General features: G+C 37.2%; 2 protein-coding genes across 4 annotated transcripts in view; one reads left to right on the forward strand and one right to left on the reverse strand.

The window, feature by feature from the left end:
• The window catches only part of LOC145288223 (uncharacterized), a 115,675-nt gene extending 95,568 nt beyond the window's left edge, over positions 1-20,107 (reverse strand). The window contains exon 1 of the mRNA XM_080136265.1: positions 19,547-20,107. Coding sequence (XP_079992391.1) covers positions 19,547-20,107 — 561 coding nt within the window. The remainder of the gene's footprint in view (positions 1-19,546) is intronic.
• The window catches only part of LOC145288109 (popeye domain-containing protein 1-B-like), a 1,451,932-nt gene that overhangs the window by 1,019,353 nt on the left and 407,314 nt on the right, over positions 1-25,265 (forward strand). The window lies entirely within an intron of this gene.

Here is a 25,265-nt window from a genome sequence, read left to right on the forward strand (position 1 = left end):
CAACTACTTGTCCAGCACCCCCTCACTCACTCACCCTAACTGAAACTTTTAAATAAAATAAAATGAAACGACAGCTCAAGCAAAAGTTACGTTTAAACCAGGACCAAACTCAAAGAAAACCAACCTGCCTCCTCCCTTGAGGCTTGCATTTACTAATATCCGCAGGCTTAGAACTAACTTAGATGATGTTGAGTCATTTCTCCTTGTAAACACCCCGGATATCTTAGCATTAAGTGAAACTAACCTTCACTCCTCCATTCCCTCTAACCACTTTAACATGCCTGGTTATCTCCCACTCTACCGTAAGGACTCGGACAGACATATTCATGGACTTGGAGTCTATATTCGAAACACCCTCTCCCTAACTAGAGAAATAAAACTAGAATCAGAGGACCAGGCCTTTATGTGCTTCAGACTAAATATGCAACACAATATTAGCTACTTGTATTTTCTCTACTGCTCTCCCTCAAACCAAGACTGTACTCTAATAAACAAAGTCTCAGACAGCATAGATATAGCACTCTCCCTCGATACTAGCGCACAAATACATGTATTTGGTGACTTCAATGTCCACCACAGTAACTGGCTAGGATTCTCTAATCACACAGACGTAGCTGGTAGCGCAACACACAGTTTCTCTATATCCCATTCCCTATCTCAGTTGGTTACATTTCCGACACGTTTCCCAGACCAGCACGATCAACATGCCTCACTTCTAGATCTGTTTCTGACAACGGTTCCCAATGACTGTACAACAAATGCCCACAGCCCACTCGGGAATGCTGATCACGCTGTGATAATGGTAGAAATCAGCCTAAATTCTCGCCCTAAAACTGAAGACCCACTACTCAAAACAACGAGGTATTACTAAAAGGCTGATTGGGAAGCCATCAGGGAGCACATCAGAGATGCCCCATGGCAAAATATCTTTACTCTTCCAGCGGAACAGTGTGCAAATGAGACCACTGAATGGTTCAAAACTGCTATTGAAGCACATGTTCCCGCACGGAAATTCTATAGCAAGCCTCATTCTCCCCAATGGTTTACTTCTGCTTGTGCAGCTGCCATATGTCAAAGGCAGCATGTGTTCTGCAGATTCAACCGACATAAGCCCAGCTCAAATAAACAGAAGTTTATAGAAGCTAGAAATAATTGTAAGAGAGTGATAGAGACAGCTAAGACAGATTACTCTGAAACCACCAGAAAGCGCATCGAAGCACAGAAATTAGGAACCCGGGATTTTTGGAAAATCTACAACAGCATAGTTAATAATGGACAGTCAACTATTCCCCCACTAACAAACAATCATGAGGTTGCTTGCACGGCAATTGACAAGGCTAATCTGCTTGCCAGTCGGTTTGCCTCAAACTCCACACTGAACTCGGTACACCACTCACTCCCTGATTTTCCTCTGCGAACAGACGCCACACTAGACGATTTAAAAATCACCCCTTCTCAGGTGCATGCTATTATAAAAAACCTAGACACCTCAAAAGCGTGTGGACCAGATCTCATCCCGGCTGTGCTATTAAAAAAATGCTCTGCCGAGGTTGCTCCAGTTCTCTCCACACTTTACAATAAATGCCACAACGAATCTTGTTTTCTCGACTGCTGGAAAACCGCCTCTGTGGAACCAGTCTTCAAGAATTCTGGTGAAAGAACTGACCCACTAAATTATCGCCCCATTAGCCTCCTCTCGCTTTTCACCCAAAATATTTGAGTCCTTAGTTAATCAAGCCCTAGTCCAGCACCTAACAGCTGCTAAACTCCTGACTGACAAACAATATGGATTCAGGCAAGCCCGTTCAACAGCAGATATCTTAACTGTAGTTTCTGAACGTATATACCGTTCATTGGATAAAACAGGGGAGGGTAGAGCGGTGGCTCTTGATATATCTAAGGCTTTTGACAGGGTATGGCACGATGGTCTTCTAAGGAGAATTAGATCATATGGAATCACTTGAAGAATTCATAATGTAATTAAATCCTTCTTAAGTAATAGAAAAATCAAATTTGTCCTCGACGGTCGTACATCCAAACAATATGACATAAATGCGGGAGTACTTCAAGGGTCTATCCTTGGACCTCTATTATTCCTGATATTCATAAATGACCTCCCTGATAAAATTGTTTCGGAGATGGGTATATTTGCCAATGACACCACTCTCTATAACAGATATGAGGGGAAAACAAATGAACACATATCCAAGGAAATGGCAGAAACACTAGAGGATAACCTCCAATCCGTAGTGGAATGGGGACAAAAATGGTTGGTCACATTCAATGCTGCTAAGACTAAGCTTGTTTCCTTCAATAACTACAAGAAACCTTTTCTGCCACCAATAGCAATGGCCAAGAACACATTGCCTGAAAGTACTTCTTTTAAACTCCTCGGCCTAATGTTTACAGGGAATATGACCTGGAATAGATACATTGAGAGCATTGCCAAGCATGAGAGCATTGCCAAGCATTCTATACTGAAACTATTCTAAACGTTAATTATTTTAAACATTTGTATTTTAACATCAAATAATCATACCCTATACCTAATAAGTTAAATTTTTAACTAAAGATATTTTTTATTTTTTATTTTATTTATCTTTAATCGTAATGTAGTTATTTTACCATAATTATACTTTTCATAATCGTTTAACGTAGGTTTTAATGGTCACCTCATCGAGCCTAATTTATTTTATTCTTATACTTTAATCACCTATTTTTATACGTAATTTTTTAAACGTTAGCATTTACAATGAATAATATAACTGACATTATTTCGTTAATTATTCATTACATCGTAAACTTTTTTCAAAAAACGTAAACTATTTATTTCATTTTAAACGTTAGTGGCCTAATGAATTATTCACATAACTATATATTTTAACTGATTATTATTAATGTTAATATATAATTATACTTATGATATACATATTACAGTTGAATACAGCCGTTCCCTTTTTTAAAACTTGGGTTCCTATTCTACACAACTTACCTACTGAACTAGGAATTTACTGATAATATTGAAACTCTACTTGAAACTCTTGATGCACTATAAATTAAAGAAAATAATAAAAAAATAAATTAATATAATTAACAAAATGGATGATCACATTTTAATGTATATACTTTCTCTTTAGGTCCTGTCTCCCCCTTTTACACTTAAATATGATGTAGTCCTAGTTATAAATAGGCAATGTTTGAGCTGAACCAGCCAGAGTTGTCCTTGGTCTGACGAAGCGATTCCCTTACTGGGTTTTCGCTGAAACATGTGTGCTTATGTGTAGCCATTTGTTTGTAAACTAAATTCACTTATTTTGGCTCTGTCTAAACATTGAGCACTCTTTTGGGTGACACACTTATATATTTTGTTTTAAATAAACAACTAATTACTACCAATACAATATATATATATATATATATATATATATATACATGTATGTATGTATGTATGTATGTATGTATGTATGTACATGTAGTTGATATTTTCTCACTCTAACATTGATATTAAAAGCTTACTTTTTCTGTTGAAAAATTATTAAAACGGACTTATTTGGCAGTTTTGGCAAATAGTAAACAGAATCCTCTGCTCCATCCCAACTAAACTATCATCAATGGACCTGAGGTAATCTCGTCAGCATCAGACAAAGCCAAACTCTTTGCCAAGAACTTTGCAGCTAATTCTACGCTTTGTGACCAAGGCCATCAACCCCAATTATTTCCTCCTGTATCAGAAAATATGCTATGTAATATACAAATATCTGTATGTGATGTTACTAAGCTAATCAAAAACCTTGATTCCAGTAAAGCAACCGGCCCTGACGGTATTCCAATTATAGTACTCAAAAAACTTCAACCAGAACTAGCCGTTCATACTTACAAAACTGTTTAAGCGTTGTCTTAAGGAGAATTGCTTCCCATCACCCTGGAAAATCTCATCAGTATGCCCTGCATTTACAGGGCTTACTGGGAAGCCATCAGGGAACTTATCAGAGATGCCCCATGGCCAAATATCTTTTCTCTTCCAACGGAAAAGTGTGCAAATGAGACCACTGAATGGTTCAAAACTGGAATTGAAGCACATGTTCCCGCACGGAAATTCTATAGCAAGCCTCATTCTCCCCAATGGTTTACTTCTGCTTGTGCAGCTGCCATTTGTCAAAGGCAGCATGCGTTCCACAGATTCAACCGACATAAGTCCAGCTCAAACAAACAGAAGTATATAGAAGCTAGAAATAATTGTAAGAGGGTGATAGCGACAGCTAAGACAGATTACTCTGAAACCACCAGAAAACGCATCGAAGCACAAAAATTCGGAACCCGGGATTTTTGGAAAATCTACAACAGCGTAGCAAATAATGGGCAGTCAACGATTCCCCCACTAACAAACAATCATGAGGTTGCTGCACGGCAACTGACAAGGCTAACCTGCTTGCCAGTCGGTTTGCCTCAAACTCCACACTGGACCCGGCACACCACTCCCTCCCTGACTTTCCTTTGCAGACAGACGCCGCACTAGACGATTTGAAAAATCACTTCCTCTCTGATACATGGTAGTATAAAAAATCTTGACACCTCAAAAGCATGTGGACCTGATCTCATCCCGGCTGTGCTATTAAAAAAATGCTCTGCCGAGGTTGCTCCAGTTCTCTCCACACTTTACAATAAATGCCTTAAAGAGTCTTGCTTTCCCGACTGCTGGAAAACCGCTTCTGTGGTACCAGTCTTCAAGAATTCTGGTGAAAGAACTAACCCACTAAATTATCGCCCCATTAGCCTCCTCCCGCTTTTCGCCCAAAATATTTGAGTCCTTAGTTAATCAAGCCCTAATCCAGCACCTAACAGCTGCTAAACGCCTGACTGACAAACAATATAGATTCAGGCAAGCCCGTTCAACAGCAGATATCTTAACTGTAGTCTCTGAACGTATATACCGTTCATTGGACAAAACAGGGGAGGGTAGAGCGGTAGCTCTTGATAATCTAAGACTTTTGAAAGGATATGGCACGATGGTCTTCTAAGGAAAATTAGATCATATGGAATCACTGGAAGAATTCATAATGTAATTAAATCCTTCTTAAGGAAGAGAAAAATCCAAGTTGTCCTCGACGGTCGTACATCTAAACAATATGACATAAATGCGGGGGTACCTCAGGGGTTCATCCTTGGACCTCTATTATTCCTGATATTCATAAATGACCTCCCTGATAAACTTGTTTTGGAGATGGGTATGTTTGCCGATGGCACTACTCTCTATAACAGATATGAGGGGAAAACAAATGAACACATATCCATGGAAATGGCAGAAATACTAGAGGATGACTTCCAATCTGTAGTGGAATGGGGACAAAAATGTATGGTCACATTCAATGCTGCTAAGACTAAGCTTGTTTCCTTCAATAACTACAAGAAACCTTCTCTATCACCAATCGCAATGGCCAAGAACACATTGCCTGAAAGTACTTCTTTTAAACTCCTCGGCCTAATGTTTACAGGGAATATGACCTGGAATAGATACATTGAGAGCATTGCCAAGCATGAGAGCATTGCCAAGCATTCTATACTGAAACTATTCTAAACGTTAATTATTTTAAACATTTGTATTTTAACATCAAATAATCATACCCTATACCTAATAAGTTAAATTTTTAACTAAAGATATTTTTTATTTTTTATTTTATTTATCTTTAATCGTAATGTAGTTATTTTACCATAATTATACTTTTCATAATCGTTTAACGTAGGTTTTAATGGTCACCTCATCGAGCCTAATTTATTTTATTCTTATACTTTAATCACCTATTTTTATACGTAATTTTTGAAACGTTAGAATTTACAAAAGTAATATTATACGGACACTAATTTATTTACACGTTAACCATTTATTTTATGCGTAAGTTTTTTTTGTTTTGTTTTTTTAAACGTTAGCATTTACAATGAATAATATAACTGACATTATTTCGTTAATTATTCATTACATCATAAACTTTTTTCAAAAAACGTAAACTATTTATTTCATTTTAAACGTTAGTGGCCTAATGAATTATTCACATAACTATATATTTTAACTGATTATTATTAATGTTAATATATAATTATACTTATGATATACATATTACAGTTTAATACAGCCGTTCCCTTTTTTAAAACTTGGGTTCCTATTCTACACAACTTACCTACTGAACTAGGAATTTACTGATAATAGTGAAACTCTACTTGAAACTCTTGACGCACTATAAATTAAAGAAAATAATAAAAAAATAAATTAATATAATTAACAAAATGGGTGATCACATTTTAATGCATATACTTTCTCTTTAGGTCCTGTCTCCCCCTTTTACACTTAAATATGATGTAGTCCTAGTTATAAATAGGCAATGTTTGAGTTGAACCAGCCAGAGTTGTCCTTGGTCTGACGAAGCGATTCCCTTACTGGGTTTTCGCTGAAACATGTGTGCTTATGTGTAGCCATTTGTTTGTAAACTAAATTCACTTATTTTGGCTCTGTCTAAACATTGGGCACTCTTTTGGGTGACACACTTATATATTTTGTTTTAAATAAACAACTAATTACTACCAATACAATATATATATATATATATATATATATATATATATATATATATATATATATGTATGTATGTACATGTAGTTGATATTTTCTCACTCTAACATTTATATTAAAAGCTTACTTTTTCTGTTGAAAAATTATTAAAACGGACTTATTTGGCAGTTTTGGCAAATAGTAAACAGAATCCTCTGCTCCATCCCAACTATCATCAATGGACCTGAGGTAATCTCGTCAGCATCAGACAAAGCCAAACTCTTTGCCAAGAACTTTGCAGCTAATTCTACGCTTTGTGACCAAGGCCATCAACCCCAATTATTTCCTCCTGTATCAGAAAATATGCTATGTAATATACAAATATCTGTATGTGATGTTACTAAGCTAATCAAAAACCTTGATTCCAGTAAAGCAACCGGCCCTGACGGTATTCCAATTATAGTACTCAAAAAACTTCAACCAGAACTAGCCGTTCATACTTACAAAACTGTTTAAGCGTTGTCTTAAGAAGAATTGCTTCCCATCACCCTGGAAAATCTCATCAGTATGCCTTGCATTTACAGGGCTTACTGGGAAGCCATCAGGGAACTTATCAGAGATGCCCCATGGCCAAATATCTTTTCTCTTCCAACGGAAAAGTGTGCAAATGAGACCACTGAATGGTTCAAAACTGCAATTGAAGCACATGTTCCCGCACGGAAATTCTATAGCAAGCCTCATTCTCCCCAATGGTTTACTTCTGCTTGTGCAGCTGCCATTTGTCAAAGGCAGCATGCGTTCCACAGATTCAACCGACATAAGTCCAGATCAAACAAACAGAAGTATATAGAAGCTAGAAATAATTGTAAGAGGGTGATAGCGACAGCTAAGACAGATTACTCTGAAACCACCAGAAAACGCATCGAAGCACAAAAATTCGGAACCCGGGATTTTTGGAAAATCTACAACAGCGTAGCAAATAATGGGCAGTCAACGATTCCCCCACTAACAAACAATCATGAGGTTGCTGCACGGCAACTGACAAGGCTAATCTGCTTGCCAGTCGGTTTGCCTCAAACTCCACACTGGACCCGGCACACCACTCCCTCCCTGACTTTCCTTTGCAGACAGACGCCGCACTAGACGATTTGAAAAATCACTTCCTCTCTGATACATGGTAGTATAAAAAATCTTGACACCTCAAAAGCATGTGGACCAGATCTCACCCCGGCTGTGCTATTAAAAAAATGCTCTGCCGAGGTTGCTCCAGTTCTCTCCACACTTTACAATAAATGCCTTAAAGAATCTTACTTTCTCGACTGCTGGAAAACCGCTTCTGTGGTACCAGTCTTCAAGAATTCTGGTGAAAGAACTGACCCACTAAATTATCGCCCCATTAGCCTCCTCCCGCTTTTCGCCCAAAATATTTGAGTCCTTAGTTAATCAAGCCCTAATCCAGCACCTAACAGCTGCTAAACGCCTGACTGACAAACAATATAGATTCAGGCAAGCCCGTTCAACAGCAGATATCTTAACTGTAGTCTCTGAACGTATATACCGTTCACTGGACAAAACAGGGGAGGGTAGAGCGGTAGCCCTTGATAATCTAAGACTTTTGAAAGGATATGGCACGATGGTCTTCTAAGGAAAATTAGATCATATGGAATCACTGGAAGAATTCATAATGTAATTAAATCCTTCTTAAGGAAGAGAAAAATCCAAGTTGTCTTCGACGGACGTACATCTAAACAATATGACATAAATGCGGGGGTACCTCAGGGGTTCATCCTTGGACCTCTATTATTCCTGATATTCATAAATGACCTCCCTGATAAACTTGTTTTGGAGATGGGTATGTTTGCCGATGGCACTACTCTCTATAACAGATATGAGGGGAAAACAAATGAACACATATCCACGGAAATGGCAGAAATACTAGAGGATGACTTCCAATCTGTAGTGGAATGGGGACAAAAATGTATGGTCACATTCAATGCTGCTAAGACTAAGCTTGTTTCCTTCAATAACTACAAGAAACCTTCTCTATCACCAATAGCAATGGCCAAGAACACATTGCCTGAAAGTACTTCTTTTAAACTCCTCGGCCTAATGTTTACAGGTAATATGAACTGGAATAGATACATTGAGAGCATTGCCAAGGCTGCTGCAAGGAAGGTTGGCTGCCTCTATCGTGCTACAAAACTACTTACGTCTGACAGTATCCTATACCTCTATAAGGCAACCATTCGCCCATGTATGGAGTACTGTTGTCACATCTGGGCTGGTGCATCTGCTGCTTGTCTCTCGCTCCTGGACAGGGTTCAAAAGAGAGTCGCCAACCTGATAGGTCCTGAACTGTCATCTAGGCGTCAGCCTCTGTCCCATCGACGAGATGTTGCATCCCTCTACCTGTTCTACAAATACTTTAATGGTGAATGCTCTGACGAACTGCAAACACTTGTACCTCCCCGACGTAACTACCCCCGACAAACCTGACAAGCTACTAAGTCTCATCCCTTTACAGTAGAGATCCCTGGATGCAAGAAAGCCTCTTACTCCAATAGTTTCTTCCCCAGAACTGCGGGTCTTTGGAACTCCCTTCCGGGATTCTGCTTTCCTAACTGCAATGATATGAAGAAGTTCAAGTGTAATGTTAACAAACATCTTTCTACTCATCTCCCTTCATAATGACCCCGCTAATTAAGTCCCTAATAGTAGACCCCTGCTTCAAAGTGGCACTGTGCCTTGTTTGGGTGAAAATTGAATAAAAAAAAAAAATTAAAAAAAGTCATTTCAATTTAAAATTGTTACTGATAACAAAGACTGTTTTCTGTTCTGAGCAGCGTAATGTATATTTACAAAGAAATTAAACCAATATTTATATTTTTATTCTAAAAGTCATGGGGCAGCAAAAACAAAAAGGAAATAGTTGTTAAGCAGTCCCCTTGGATAATCAATTCCTCTTAAAAGCATCTTCTTGTTCCATAGTCATTTTCAATCCATCATGGTGGTGCTCATCATCCAACCAACTATCTTTTAACCCTTATCTTCGAGTGGCCCATTAACAGGCTTTCTGTCTATCTAACTGGTCAGGCTCTTTGCCTGGACCAATGTGATTCTCTCCAGATTTCCCTGTCTTCCATAAGCTGCCTCACACCTTCATGATCACAGTTGGCATCATATGCAATTTGCTGGATGTACATGAATTTAGGTCATCCTATGCTCATGCACCTGTGCTATGGAGCCCACAACAATACATTTCTCATCAGCTCTTGCTAGCTCCTCTGGCAGTGACCGGCGAATCATACACGTTGCTCCATGATGGTAGTAGATATGGCAGGTAGGTTGCCACAAAGTTGTTGCTTCATGGGATGATCTTTTTTTTTTTTTTTTTTTACATGGGGGTCACCACTTATCAAGGCCCGAAGGCCACTCAGGGATAAGGGTTATTGCGTGTACAGTAATCAATGAGATAGTATTGTAGTAATCATTAGTATTGGGGGTTTGATAGAGTGTCTTACTTAAGGGGGCGGTTTGTCAGGAGTTTGTTTATGTTAGACTTGAAGACGTCCAAGTTGTAGTCAGGTGGGAAACAGGTAAACGGCGGAGAGTTCCACTGGCGTAAAGTTCTAAGAAAGAAGCTTTGCTCATGGAATCTACGTTTGGATTTAGGCACAGATAAAGAGTGGGGAAAATTATTGACAGTAGTTTCAGCCAGACGGGTGTTTCTCGTAAAAGATTGGTGAGGGGGACGAGGGATTGGAGCTCAGACGAGCACTTGCCATGGAAATAACGATAAAACAAGGACAGGCTCGCAACGTCTCTTCTGTGGGAGAGAGGTTGCTTACCAAGATATATTTAACACTGTTCGTAGCATACAGGTATATATGTCATCTTGCTTTCTTTCTAATCTTTTGGTGAGTGTTCAGATTGTAGCACTGTAAATAAGGACAGACTCCACCACTGCTATGAGGAACTGCCTTTTCAGTTAGTCAGTTAATCTTGAAGATCATACTGACTGTAGCTTATCCAATGTAGCCTATGCTTTTGAGATGCGAATTTCGATATTATCTCCATAAAACCTATGTTGCTGTCTAGGTGGCTAAACAGTGACTTCTTTCAATGTTGTTTCATCTAAAGCTTTGATCTCTCCCTTTGCATTGAAAGTCATAAACTTTGTTTTATCCGCATTAACGTAAAACCAATGTCATTTGCAGATTTTTTCTAGCTCACGTAACCGCATTTGCACATCAATGTAATTTGCGAACAGAGCAATATAGTCTGCGCAATCTGTGTCAGTTATGTGTACTGATGGATGGCGTCTGTTTTTGGATTCATTAAAGATGAAACAGTGTGTGCTCAACAGAGGTATGAAGTACAATGTAGACAATGAAAAGAAAAGGGGCTAGAGTGTCTCCTTGGAGAACCCCGGTATGAATGTCAAAGAATTCAGTGTCACCATCTGGCAAACTACCATTGTTCAAGTGTGTTTGTATAGTATCATGATAGCTTTAATGACTTTGTTTGAAATGCCATATACCTTTAAGATGCTGGCCATTTTTCCTCTATGTCTTATGCTTTGGAAAAATCTACAAAGAGCAATGTAGGAACTTCCAGCTGCACTAAAAAAAGACCAAGAATCGTAAAGCTGCAGGTTTAGATGACATTCTTCTTGATTCATGCAATGCTGCATATAATCATTATCATAAAACCTTCTCTGTCTATTATTACTTAACCCACATTTAATAGTTGTACTAAATTATATCTGTGTCATTTTAAATGTATTAGTTAAAAGAATAAAATTCAAATAATTGAATCATGAAACATTTTATTTTGAAAAAATCAGTTAGGAAACCAGATTATCATCACCATATTGTATGAATCCGAAGATTTTATTGCTGGCATAGGTTTCCCCGATATTTTTCTAGTAAGAATTCTTTCTAGAAAGACATCAAGTACTTATGGAAGGGACCATGTAAAGGTTGCCCATGTTCTAAGTGAAAGTGATATTTATGGAACGAAGTGGATTCGAACTTTAAACAGCCATGTTGTCAGTCAGTGTCATTAACAACAAAACCACTATCACCTCTCATAAAATCAGATATGATATTATTTTTTTTCTTTAAATAAATGAAAAAATTCATTTAAATCAAAAATATTTCGCTTCAAAACCTTCTTCATGCAATAAACAATTTTTTCTCCATTTTTTTCTCATTATTTTCCTGATGAGGATTATTTTATTTCGATTTTTCGGACTACTGTTCTCATTTTAAGTGTTAACGCTTCAAATGTTTTTGAAAACTTTAAAGTAACCTCTATGTAACGCTGTAGAGACACCAATGTGTTCATTGGAGTGCCAGTTAGCATTTACTACACTGACTTAATAGGTTGAACAAGCTTTCGTCAAAGGAGAAAATTCCATGGGAGTATGAAATTCACAAGCGATCCCCAGTCGCATTTATATCCCCATCAGGGGTAATGACGATGTTAGGTTTTACAATTCTTGCAAGGAGAAGTCGACGTCCTCCTACATACAGCGCCTAGTGTTTCCAAATGGTCAGCTATCTGGTACTGAAAACTCAACGTTGCTTAACTTCGGTGATCTAAGGAAAACGGGTGTGTCAACATGATTATGTTATCATTTAATACATAGTGGCCCTGAACCAGATTATGCAAAACAAACAAAATAAACCATTTAAATTCCAGTTGAAAGTTATAGTTTACTTCTTAAAGTTTATTTAATGTTTGTCTCGTCTGAAATTATTAACATGTGCCTTCTTCATTCTTCTCGGATACAAAGAAAAGCAATTATTTCAAAGAATAAAATAAGCCATACATAAGTTATATTGTAAATCATTTCATTGGGAGTTTGCCAATATAATCAAATTGGCAAACTTCCATCCAAATGCTTCATAATATGATTTATATATGACTTATTTTATTAACTTTCCAGAACCTTCCCGTAATAATAATCTTTATTCAGTGTATATATATATATATATATATATATATATATATATATATATATATATGCAAAAGTACCCGTCGTTGACTGGGTTCAAAAACAGCCTACAGAAAATGGACTCTGATTTATGACAGTGTGATAGGTTATGAAAAGGAAGGGTTGTAAATTTGGGTTGAATTTGGGGGTATCAAAACCAAAGCAAAATATGATGAAAGTAAAAATAAAATAGATAAAATAGATAAACCCCATAATTTATTATACCATATCTGTTCACACTGAAACACTTATCACTATATTCTGTGGATCTATATTAAAGAAACAAACTGGTTAAAATTTGTGACATATTTCCATTCTATGGAGGTCAGGTGAGAACGAACACCCCCTAATTTTATTATACAATATTTCTTCAAACTGAAACATAATTATCAAAGTATACTTACGCAGATAGATATGAAAAGTCTTCATTAAAGTTTGTGCCTATTTCCATTCTATGGAGGCCAGGCGCGAACGCAGACCCCACAATTTTATTATACCATCCCTATTTAAGTTAAAACATACTTATGAAAGTATTCTTATGTACATCTATATCAAAAACACTTATGAACGTTTTTTTTTTTATTTTTAAATTTTTTATTTCCATACTTTGTGGACCAGGCGCGAACGCAGACCCCACAATTTTAATGAACCACCGTTCTGCCAGATTAAACATACCCATTCCTGTGTCTCGATACATCTATCATTATATGTAATCAGTTTTTTTTAAATAGTCAACCATATAGGAGCCTATTCGTGACCACACACATTCAGCTTTATATTATATATATATATATATATATATATATATATATATATATATATATATATAATAAATGACAAAAAGTTACATTCCAAAATTCATGATGTTGACCATCTTATAATCTATTCCTTTAATTCAGTTGACTTATACAATTCTTGACAGTATCTGTTTCGTAGCGCAAAATCAATCACTAATATATTATATTATTATGTCAATTAGTGAATCTATTATGCTCTTAACTCATCAGAAGAAATAGCAACAATCAATCCGTCAAAAGGAAATGAAGTGTGATTTGACATGATTCAAATCCGAAAATTGGAAGAGAAGCTGCAAATACCTTTATATTTCTCCATTACGCCATATTGAATTAAAGGAATAAATGATAAGATGGTCAACATCATGAATTTTGGAATATAAAGTTTTGTAATTTATTCTCTCTCTCTCTCTCTCATATATATATAAGTGAATTTAGTTTACAAACAAATGGCTACACATAAGCATACATGTTTCAGCGAAAACCCAATAAGGGAATCGCTTCTTCAGACCAAGGACAACTCTGGCTGGTTCAACTCAAACATTGCCTATTTATAACTACATCATATTTAAGTGTAAAAGGGGGAGACAGGACCTAAAGAGAAAGTATATACATTAAAATGTGATCATCCATTTTGTTAATTATATTAATTTATTTTTTTATTATTTTCTTTAATTTATAGTGCGTCAAGAGTTTCAATATTATCAGTAAATTCCTAGTTCAGTAGGTAAGTTGTGTAGAATAGGAACCCAAGTTTTAAAAAGGGAACGGCTGTAATCAACTGTAATATGTACATCATAAGTATAATTATATATTAACATTAATAATAATCAGTTAAAATATATAGTTATGTGAATAATTCATTAGGCCACTAACGTTTAAAATGAAATAAATAGTTTACGTTTTTTGAAAAAAGTTTACGATGTAATGAATAATTAACGAAATAATGTCAGTTATATTATTCATTGTAAATGCTAACGTTTAAAAAAAAAACAAAAAAACTTACGTATAAAATAAATGGTTAATGTGTAAATAAATTAGTGTCCGTATAATATTACTTTTGTAAATTCTAACGTTTCAAAAATTACGTATAAAAATAGGTGATTAAAGTATAAGAATAAAATAAATTAGGCTCGATGAGGTGACCATTAAAACGTACGTTAACCGATTATGAAAAGTATAATTATGGTAAGATAACTACATTACGATTAAAGATAAATAAAATAAAAAATAAAAAATATCTTTAGTTAAAAATTTAACTTATTAGGTATAGGGTATGATTATTTGATGTTAAAATACAAATGTTTAAAATAATTAACGTTTAGAATAGTTTCAGTATAGAATAAAATTAATGATGGGAAAAGGATAAAAGGGGCGGGGGAAACTGGAAAGACTATAAAAATATTATTTACAAACTTAGGCGTTTTATAATTTTTTAAGCGTATGTATCTGAAAATGCTTGCAGGAGATTGCCGATTCTTGTTTTATATTTAAAAGTTTGTCACGGTCTTTAAAATTAGTAATCTCCATTTTCTCATGCAGGCATAAGAAACAAGGTGACTGCAAAGAGTAACATGCTTTAGTCTTTTTTATTATTTTCCAATGTATTCTAGGCGTTTTGTTTTCTCTAATTAGCTTCCAATAGTGTATAGATAAGGAATTATCTTTTTCGTAAGTTAGGTTGTTCATCGATCTTTTATGCCCGTAGTATCTTCCTTTGAACGTTAATTTTGTACTCCCAATATAAAATTTTTCATCATTAGGGTTTTCTTCTGGGAATATTTTAGCTAGATACACTACCGAAGGTGTTAGGCACGTTTTTTTTTTACGGGACAGGTCGTAGGAAATTTACAATTACAATTGTTAACTACTTTAGGATTATTAACTGTTGCAACATTAGATTTCATTAACATCTTATTGTTATGCTTTTTTATAATTCTTTCTAAGTTGTCGCAACAGCTGTAACTCACTTTTATGGTATTTCTGTTAAAAATCTTGTGTGGTAAATTACCTGGAGGAAAGTGTTTGTCGATTAATTGCAAAAACTTTTTTCTAATTTTAGTTCTTAGTGAGCTATTGCACGTAGGTGAAAACCAAATCACTTTTCTAGATCTATTATTAGTATTCTTATTATTGTCACAACTACCGCCATTTTTACTATCATTATTATTATCACTGCTACTGCCCTCCTCCATATTATCGCTTTTATTATGTATATTATTGTTATGTTTATAAGTAATGTTAGCGTTTTTGTAACCACTATCTTTTAGTGCCCGGTTATAAATATTTTTATGATTATTGAATATCTCTTCATTAGATGAGTTATTATTAATTCTACTTTCTATGGAGACGGGTATATGTTTTATAATGACCGGTGGGTGGTTGGATTGGGGATTTATGTATATAGGGTTAGCATTATTTTTCATATAAGGTTTAAAGTTATTATTAGGTAAATCAAAGCTAACATCTAAAAAGTCCACTCGTTTCAAGTTACTAAAAGATAGTGGTTACAAAAACGTTAACATTACTTATAAACATAACAATAATATACTGTTGGAAAAAAAAAGTCATATAACTGAGAGTAGCTAACCTGAAGTGAGGTTGCAAAAAAAATACAATCTTCTTCGCGACCTTCTTCTCAGGTCTTGTAACCACAGTAACATAAAAAAAAGGAATAAAAGACTCTTCACAAAGGAGGAAGGTTTTTATAACAATTACCTTACTCTATTAATATAAATAACCACAAGGCTATTGTTCTTCTTGATTGTTGGAAGACCATCCTCACCTCCGGCAGCCACACTCAGGTAAGCTATGTATTATTCACCACACTCTCCCAACAAAAGAAAAATAAAAGAAAAAAGAAAAGTGCATTTTATATATATATATATATATATATATATATATATATATATATATCTTCATAAAAAAAACTAAGTTGGCGTGACCCTGCAGGAGGACTAACAGGTGCTAGGCCTCAGTCAAGGGCCACCTGGAGGTAACAGTGGTTCAGGGTACCCTCATTCTGTCCCTTAGCCTAGGCCCCGCTGTCGGTTGTAGTTTATAGTCCTACCCAAGACTACTTCTATTGAGCAGGTAACAGACTAGGTCTACCCCTTCGTCTCCTTTGAGGTGCACAATCACTGCAGTACCATTTCTGTCTAGCGGGTGGAGCCAAGTCAATTCCAACACACTCAAAATGATATCACTCATCACAGGAATCGCAGCATATTATATCTTGGTTCCCTGGAGGTCTATTGCAGGCAGGACACAACCAAATGGTGCCATCTCCTTCCAAAAATGAACTAGAGGATTTCTGGTTTTGACTGCTACCTGCAGCAACAGGCGAGGATGCACCCGCCTGATTCGGTTCACTTTCCCCAAGATCATCATCAGATTGTGAAATTTCTATTGGATATAAATTCTTTAGTGAATGGACGTTCACCAAACCATCGCCCTGTCTGACACGAGCTGTCCTCACCACTCCATCTTGTCCTGGGAGAACCTCAAGTATAGTACCCAACATCCAAAAGGGTCGTGGTTTTAAAGGGCTCTTGACCAAGACTACATCATTTCTTTTAATGCGATTCTGAAATGGTATCCGAGATCTTCCTGGCATCCTTCCTCTAAGATCCAGGAGGTACTCCTTGTACCACAGTTCTCTAAATCTTGACAACCATTCATTTCGTAATCCAATCGTCTCGATCAACCTTCTCCGGCTGGGAGGAACCATGGTGGAGAGATCATCTCTTCCCAACGGTACCAATAGACCAGGGCTTTTATTTGGTCTAATAAACATATTGGGTGTGATAATCATTGGTTGCCTGTCAGCGGACTCTTGATAAGTAAGGGGCCTGTTGTTTATAGCCCGCTGAATATCTGAGACAATAGTTAGGAAGGTATAATAATCTACCTTACCCCTACCAATAACCTTGTATAGGCAAGATTTTAAAGTCTTGATCCTACGCTCCCATACACCTCCAACCCAGGGGGAAAATAGAGGAATTGTCTCCCACTTAATGTTACATGACCCAAATTTGGCCTGGTAGTCCTGGAGAAGACAAAGGCGCTTAAACAGTCTTCCACTACCCAGAAAGGTTTTTGCGTTGTCGCTGAGAATTGACTCTGGAACACCATGTGCATTAGTAAATCTGACTAGAGCCTGAAAAAAGGACAATATACTCATGTCTGGCACCACCTCTATATGCACTGCTCTTACACTCAAACAAGTGAACAACAACAGATACATTTTTTTCTCACTGTTACCCTCCTTCACCCAAAAATGTCCTATAAGGAACCTCAAATTCGAAGAAGTTGGTAGATTGGCCATGTTCTCAGGCAGCACCGGCCTAGAATTGTATCTTTTACACCTTGTGCAGGAATTCAGGGCATTTTTGACTGCCTGCCTCCCTTGAGGTACCCAGTATCCTCGACATCTCAATTCCGTTAAGGTTGACCCTATACCCAGATGGGAACATTTAAGATGGCAGTCTAATATTACAAGTCGGGTCAGGTGATGATTCTTGTCCAGCAACAAGGGATTCTTAACTTCATAAGAAAACTGAGAAGACCTGTCCAGCCGTCCATGTGAGCGGATCAACCCTTCCTCATCCAGAAAAAGATCTAGTGCCTGAACACGATTAGGTGCAGGCTTTACCATAGGATTCCGCAGGTAATTCAATTCAGCCATAAATTCCTGCTGTTGAGAACATTTTATTAAGTAAATTGCGGCTTTTTTGTTGTAGGTGTCTTCCCTTTTCCTCATCAAGCCGATGAATCGGAAGACTAAAGAAGTTACCCTCAACAAACGGTAAACATAGAGAACCGCTGCATGGAGATCACCGAAGCACACTCCTCATCAACAATCACAGCAAAATTTGTTGATGAACGAACAATCTGCTGGCACCTATCATCAAGACAGGGCAACTCCTGCTCCGGCCAAGTCAAGACCCCACCGCGCAACCAAGAAGGGCCATGGTACCAAAAGTCAAAGTTGTCTCGGAACTTCCTTATCGTTAATCCACGAGTGATCAAGTCAGCCGGGTTTTCGGTGGTAGAAACATACCTGAAGGTCGGCCTGATGCTGTAATTTGTTTCCAAATCCAAGCTCATTAGCAGAACATCCTTTAACCTGTTTCTAGCAAAGATGCTTTTACTAGTCATCGTTTCTGATAAAATCCATGACAATACTACTTGTGCATCTGTTACTACACACAACCTAGAAGGGCGGACACCCTTGCATCCTACCAAGATAGTGGGCAAACACTTCAGAGCAAGAAATACCGCCATTAGTTCTAAAGTTGGTAATGTTTTATCCTTCATTGGAGCCACTCGTGTTTTGGCAAAGATCAATGCAGAATTGTTGTCCTGAACATAGTAGGCTGCAAATCCATATGCTTCTTTAGAAGCGTCACAAAACAGATATAACTCTCCAGTTCGGTTCCCGTCATGGGCCTGTCTGCAGAAATGCATGTCACTCAATTTAGATAAGTCTTCTGCCAGGTTCCTCCAAGAAGACTGAAACTCTGGAGAGACTTCCTCATCCCATTGCACGCCTCGCTTCCATAATTCTCCCACCAAAATCCTACTCCTTATAGTCACAGGCAGGCAAAGAGATAAGGGATCAAATACCTTTGCCGATTCCGAAAGGATTTGCCTCTTAGTAGAATCACTCGGATCACACTTAACAGGAGCAGTGCGGAGCTTTTCTGAAATAGGATCATACCGGTACCCGAACACCATCTCCCATCTGGCCTCATGAGTACTCAATGTACCATCTTTCCTCATCTCCTCCCTAAGGCTGTCGCAGTTTGAGTTACAGGACTGCACCACAAATCCACCTTCCTGCAACCGCCTCCTAACCTGGGAATACAGCCTTACAAGCTTTGCTGGGTCAGACTCAGTAACCACCAGGTTGTCAACATAGAATTGGTTCTCCATCGCAACTCGACATTCATCAAAGGGATATTGGGCTGCATGAAACTTCAAGATACTTCCCAATATAAAGGGACTCGAGGTGAACCCGAAAATCAACATGGCATAGCGGAAACATCGAAGGCGATCACCATCCTTCACAAAAAAACAGAACCTGTTCTTGTCTGCCTCCAGTGCAAGGCAAACCATCAAGAAAGCTTTCTTGATGTCTGCAATCAAGACAAACTTATTCGATCTAAAAGACATCAACAGGTCCAACATATCTCCTGTCATATTCACACCAGAGTATGCAGCCTCGTTAAGAGAAGCAGAGCCACCGACCTTCAAGCTACAGTTAAATACAGGCCTGATTTTAGTAGTAGCTGCCGGATCCGTCTTGAAAACTGGCCGATGAGGCACCCATACATAGTCCACAAAATTTTGAGGATTCACCTGTATTTCCTCAATGATGCCCTCTCGTAGCTGCTGAAGGAATACATCTACATACTCCTGGTACAGCCCCCCCTTCTTCAGGCTCCTGACCACACGATCCAAAACGTGCAAAGCAATAGCATGATTGGAAGGAACCAGAGCCAGCTTATCTGCATGCCAGGGTAATTGCACATGATATTTGCCATCCCTGAATATTATAGATTCCTGGAACTGCCGAATCATACCCTGATCATATCCTGAAATCTCTTCTCCGTTCTGAATGCCCAACGACTCAATGCTGAACATTTTCTCTAATCCTCTTTCCACATCGCTAGAGGGAAAGACATCCACCCAGGGGTCCGCATAGGTAGGATCGGCTTCCAGGATGAAGCAAACATGCGATGATTCCACTTGGGGAGTATTCTCCATCACTGCACTGAACAAAGTATAATCTCTTGAAATAAGGGCAGGATTTGTAGAGAAAAAAAGTGTCCACCTCACCAAAGGGAATCAAACCAGCAGGAACAGAGAAAGCCCGACCCCCCAAACAAGGCACCAACTGTAAGGGACCCAAATGTTGCACCAGATCCAGACCCATAATTCCACTTATAACCACTGCATCAGTGCCAGATTCAAATTGCCCAGCCAGAGAACATCCAGTTCGCTTGAACTCCTCCAACAGCAAATGCCAATTTTTTAGATATAAGGATAGGTCCAATGAGTTGGCAACCAGTACCGGAAAGTGCCCCACATGACCAGACCCCAAGTCCACATCCAATTTCACTTCTCTGTATACTTGCTCACATTCTCCGAGAAGTGTAGTCAGCCTCAAATGACAATCCAAACCGTCAGAACTCAAGGAACCCAAGGAGTGCAAGACATCACCAGACAAATACGTTCTGCCACTGCCAGTATCCAATAGGCAGTTTACAGAGATGGTTCTTCCTCCTCGACCGAAGGTAACACAAATCATAGGAGGTAGTTTACTCGAGTAACCAGAAGGAGCCTGACAATCTGAATCTATGTGGAAAGAAACATCTCGAGTTGTAGTGGTTCTAGATTTAGAAACGGTTACCTAAGAATTGTTTCGATTGATATCCGAAGAACCAGGCAACCCGCCGCTTTTAATTAGCAAGCGTTTAATAGCCTCACTGGTGTCTCGCATCAAAACTGACAGAGAAGGAATTCTAGAGCCACATAACTGAATAAGCTCTCCCTTCAATGCTCTCGGAAATTTCAAAAAAAGTATTTTGGCCATTAATCAGGCCCCTGCAGAACCATCCTCAGAGAAATCACAATCGAGAGAGCTGGCCAGTTCTTCCAGAATGGAAGCTGTTCTGCAGATGAAACTACCAAGATCCTCATAAGAAATCGATAATATCTTGGAATATCTTGTCAATGATGTCACTAACATCTAAATATTCTCGTTTTAATACTGCCAATGATTGCTGATAATTTGTATTGATGCAACTTAAGTGATTAATCAGCAGCAGAGGTCTCCCAGACAGAGGGCATTTTAAAAAGTTTAATTTTTCTGCGTCATTTGTCATGCCTGCTGCACAATTTTCAAATCGAGATAAGAAATTGTAAAAACTCATTCTATCATTTTCCATTTCACGACCACTGAACGTTGGTCCAGTGATTTGAACTTGAGGAAGTCTAACAGTGAATGATGAATTAGCTCTATCCGTAGAAGGTCCAGGCATATAAGGAAGGGAAGGTCTATCCGAATAGCCACTAGCCTCTGGAGGTTGTAACAAGAGTGAGAGATCTTCTAATTCTTTCCGTAAATTCAGCTGGTAACTTAGCCAATCGGACTCCATAAGCTCTCTTTCCTCTTCAGAGACACAGGAAAGTTGCAACTTGCAGATGGAGATTTCAACTTCGTTGATATATTCCAAAATTTCCCTGTGGAATACAGAAAATATAGCAGGAGTAATCTCTGTGCCACGGGACAAACGAAGCCTACCCTTGATTTTCATCTTCAGAATGGAAATCTGGTTACGGTGTCGCTCCCTGGAATCTGCCATAGTTGAAGTATCAGAGGTCTCCATATCCTTGTACGGGTAATCGAACAATTTCCAGAATTGTCACTAATTCCCATTACCAATGATTCAAAGTTCTGTTAGAAATTGTGTTGAACTGTTGTATTTTTTTCGCAAATTGTTGGAAAAAAAAAAGTCATATAACTGAGAGTAGCTAACCTGAAGTGAGGTTGCAAAAAAAAAATACAATCTTCTTCGCAACCTTCTTCTCAGGTCTTGTAACCACAGTAACATAAGAAAAAGGAATAAGACTCTTCACAAAGGAGGAAGGTTTTTATAACAATTACCTTACTCTATTAAAATAAATAACCACAAGGTTATTGTTCTTCTTGATTATTAGAAGACCATCCTCACCTCCGGCACCCGCACTCAGGTAAGCTATGTATTATTCACCACAATACATAATAAAAGCAATAATCTGGAGGAGGGCAGTAGCAGTGATAATAATAATGATAGTAAAAATGGCGGTAGTTGTGACAATAATAAGAATACTAATAATAGATCTAGAAAAGTGATTTGGTTTTCACCTACGTACAATAGCTCACTAAAAACTAAAATTGGAAAAAAGTTTTTGCAATTAATCGACAAACACTTTCCTCCAGGTAATTTACTACACAAGACTTTTAACAGAAATACCATAAAAGTGAGTTACAGCTGTTGCGACAACTTGGAAAGAATTATAAAAAAACCATAACAATAAGATATTAATGAAATCTAATGTTGCAACAGTTAATGATCCTAAACTAGTTAACAATTGTAATTGTAAATTTCCTACGACCTGTCCCGTAAAAAAAAAACGTGCCTAACACCTTCGGTAGTGTATCTAGCTAAAATATTCCCAGAAGAAAACCCTAATGATGAAAAATTTTATATTGGGAGTACAAAATTAACGTTCAAAGGAAGATACTACGGGCATAAAAGATCGATGAACAACCTAACTTACGAAAAAGATAATTCCTTATCTATACACTATTGGAAGCTAATTAGAGAAAACAAAACGCCTAGAATACATTGGAAAATAATAAAAAAGGCTAAAGCATGTTACTCTTTGCAGTCACCTTGTTTCTTATGCCTGCATGAGAAAATGGAGATTACTAATTTTAAAGACTGTGACAAACTTTTAAATATAAAACAAGAATCGGCAATCTCCTGCAAGCATTTTCAGATACATACGCTTAAAAAATGATAAAACGCCTAAGTTTGTAAATAATATTTTTATAGTTTTTCCAGTTTCCCCCGCCCCTTTTATCCTTTTCCCATCATTAATTTTATTCTATACTGAAACTATTCTAAACGTTAATTATTTTAAACATTTGTATTTTAACATCAAATAATCATACCCTATACCTAATAAGTTAAATTTTTAACTAAAGATATTTTTTATTTTTTATTTTATTTATCTTTAATCGTAATGTAGTTATCTTACCATAATTATACTTTTCATAATCGGTTAACGTACGTTTTAATGGTCACCTCATCGAGCCTAATTTATTTTATTCTTATACTTTAATCACCTATTTTTATACGTAATTTTTGAAACGTTAGAATTTACAAAAGTAATATTATACGGACACTAATTTATTTACACGTTAACCATTTATTTTATACGTAAGTTTTTTTTTGGTTTTTTTTTAAACGTTAGCATTTACAATGAATAATATAACTGACATTATTTCGTTAATTATTCATTACATCGTAAACTTTTTTCAAAAAACGTAAACTATTTATTTCATTTTAAACGTTAGTGGCCTAATGAATTATTCACATAACTATATATTTTAACTGATTATTATTAATGTTAATATATAATTATACTTATGATGTACATATTACAGTTGATTACAGCCGTTCCCTTTTTAAAACTTGGGTTCCTATTCTACACAACTTACCTACTGAACTAGGAATTTACTGATAATATTGAAACTCTTGACGCACTATAAATTAAAGAAAATAATAAAAAATAAATTAATATAATTAACAAAATGGATGATCACATTTTAATGTATATACTTTCTCTTTAGGTCCTGTCTCCCCCTTTTACACTTAAATATGATGTAGTTATAAATAGGCAATGTTTGAGTTGAAACAGTCAGAGTTGTCCTTGGTCTGACGAAGCGATTCCCTTACTGGGTTTTCGCTGAAACATGTATGCTTATGTGTAGCCATTTGTTTGTAAACTAAATTGACTTATTTTGGCTCTGTCTAAGCATTGAGCACTCTTTTGGGTTACACACTGATATATTTTGTTTTAAACAAACAAATAATTACTACCAGTACAATATATATATATATATATATATGTATGTACATGTAGTTGATATTTTCTCACTCTAACATTGATATTAAAAGCTTACTTTTTCTGTTTAAAAATTATTAAAACGGACTTATTTGGCAGTTTTGGCAAATAGTAAACAGAATCCTAAAACGCAAGAGAGTTATATGCTCAATCCGTTAAGTCCAAAGTAGCTGAGCAGCAGCTTGGTTTCCACAAGTTTTGGCAAATAGCAAACAGAATCCTGAACAGAAGCGTGTGCTCCATCCCAACTATCATCAATGGACCTGAGGTAATCTCGTCAGCATCAGACAAAGCCAAACTCTTTGCCAAGAACTTTTCAGCTAATTCTACGCTTTGTGACCAAGGCCATCAACCCCCATTATTTCCTCCTGTATCAGAAAACATACTATGTAATATACAAATATCTGTATGTGATGTTACTAAACTAATCAAAAACCTTGATTCCAGTAAAGCAACCGGCCCTGACGGTATTCCAATTATAGTACTCAAAAAACTTCAACCAGAACTAGCCGTTCATACTTACAAAACGTTTTAAGCGTTGTCTTAAGGAGAATTGCTTCCCATCACCCTGGAAAATCTCATCAGTATGCCCTGCATTTAAAGCCATCAGGGAACTTATGCCCCATGGCAAAATATCTTTTATCTTCCAACGGAACAGTGTGCAAATGAGACCACTGAATGGTTCAAAACTGCAATTGAAGCACATGTTCCCGCACGGAAATTCTATAGCAAGCCTCATTCTCCCCAATGGTTTACTTCTGCTTGTGCAGCTGCCATTTGTCAAAGGCAGCATGCGTTCCACAGATTCAACCGACATAAGTCCAGCTCCAACAAACAGAAGTATATAGAAGCTAGAAATAATTGTAAGAGGGTGATAGCGACAGCTAAGACAGATTACTCTGAAACCACCAGAAAACGCATCGAAGCACAGAAATTAGGAACCCGGGATTTTTGGAAAATCTACAACAGTGTAGTAAATAATGGACAGTCAATGATTCCCCCACTATCAAACAATCATGAGGTTGCTTGCACGGCAACTGACAAGGCTAATCTGCTTGCCAGTCGGTTTGCCTCAAACTCCACACTGGACCCGGCACACCACTCCCTCCCTAACTTTTATTTGCAGACAGACGCCACACTAGACGATTTGAAAAATCACTTCCTCTCTGATACATGGTAGTATAAAAAACCTTGACACCTCAAAAGCATGTGGACCTGATCTCATCCCGGCTGTGCTATTAAAAAA

Source organism: Euprymna scolopes, chromosome 11 (assembly GCF_053919585.1).
Source record: "Euprymna scolopes isolate OS-2025 chromosome 11, ASM5391958v1, whole genome shotgun sequence".
NCBI classification, from domain to species: domain Eukaryota; kingdom Metazoa; phylum Mollusca; class Cephalopoda; order Sepiida; family Sepiolidae; genus Euprymna; species Euprymna scolopes.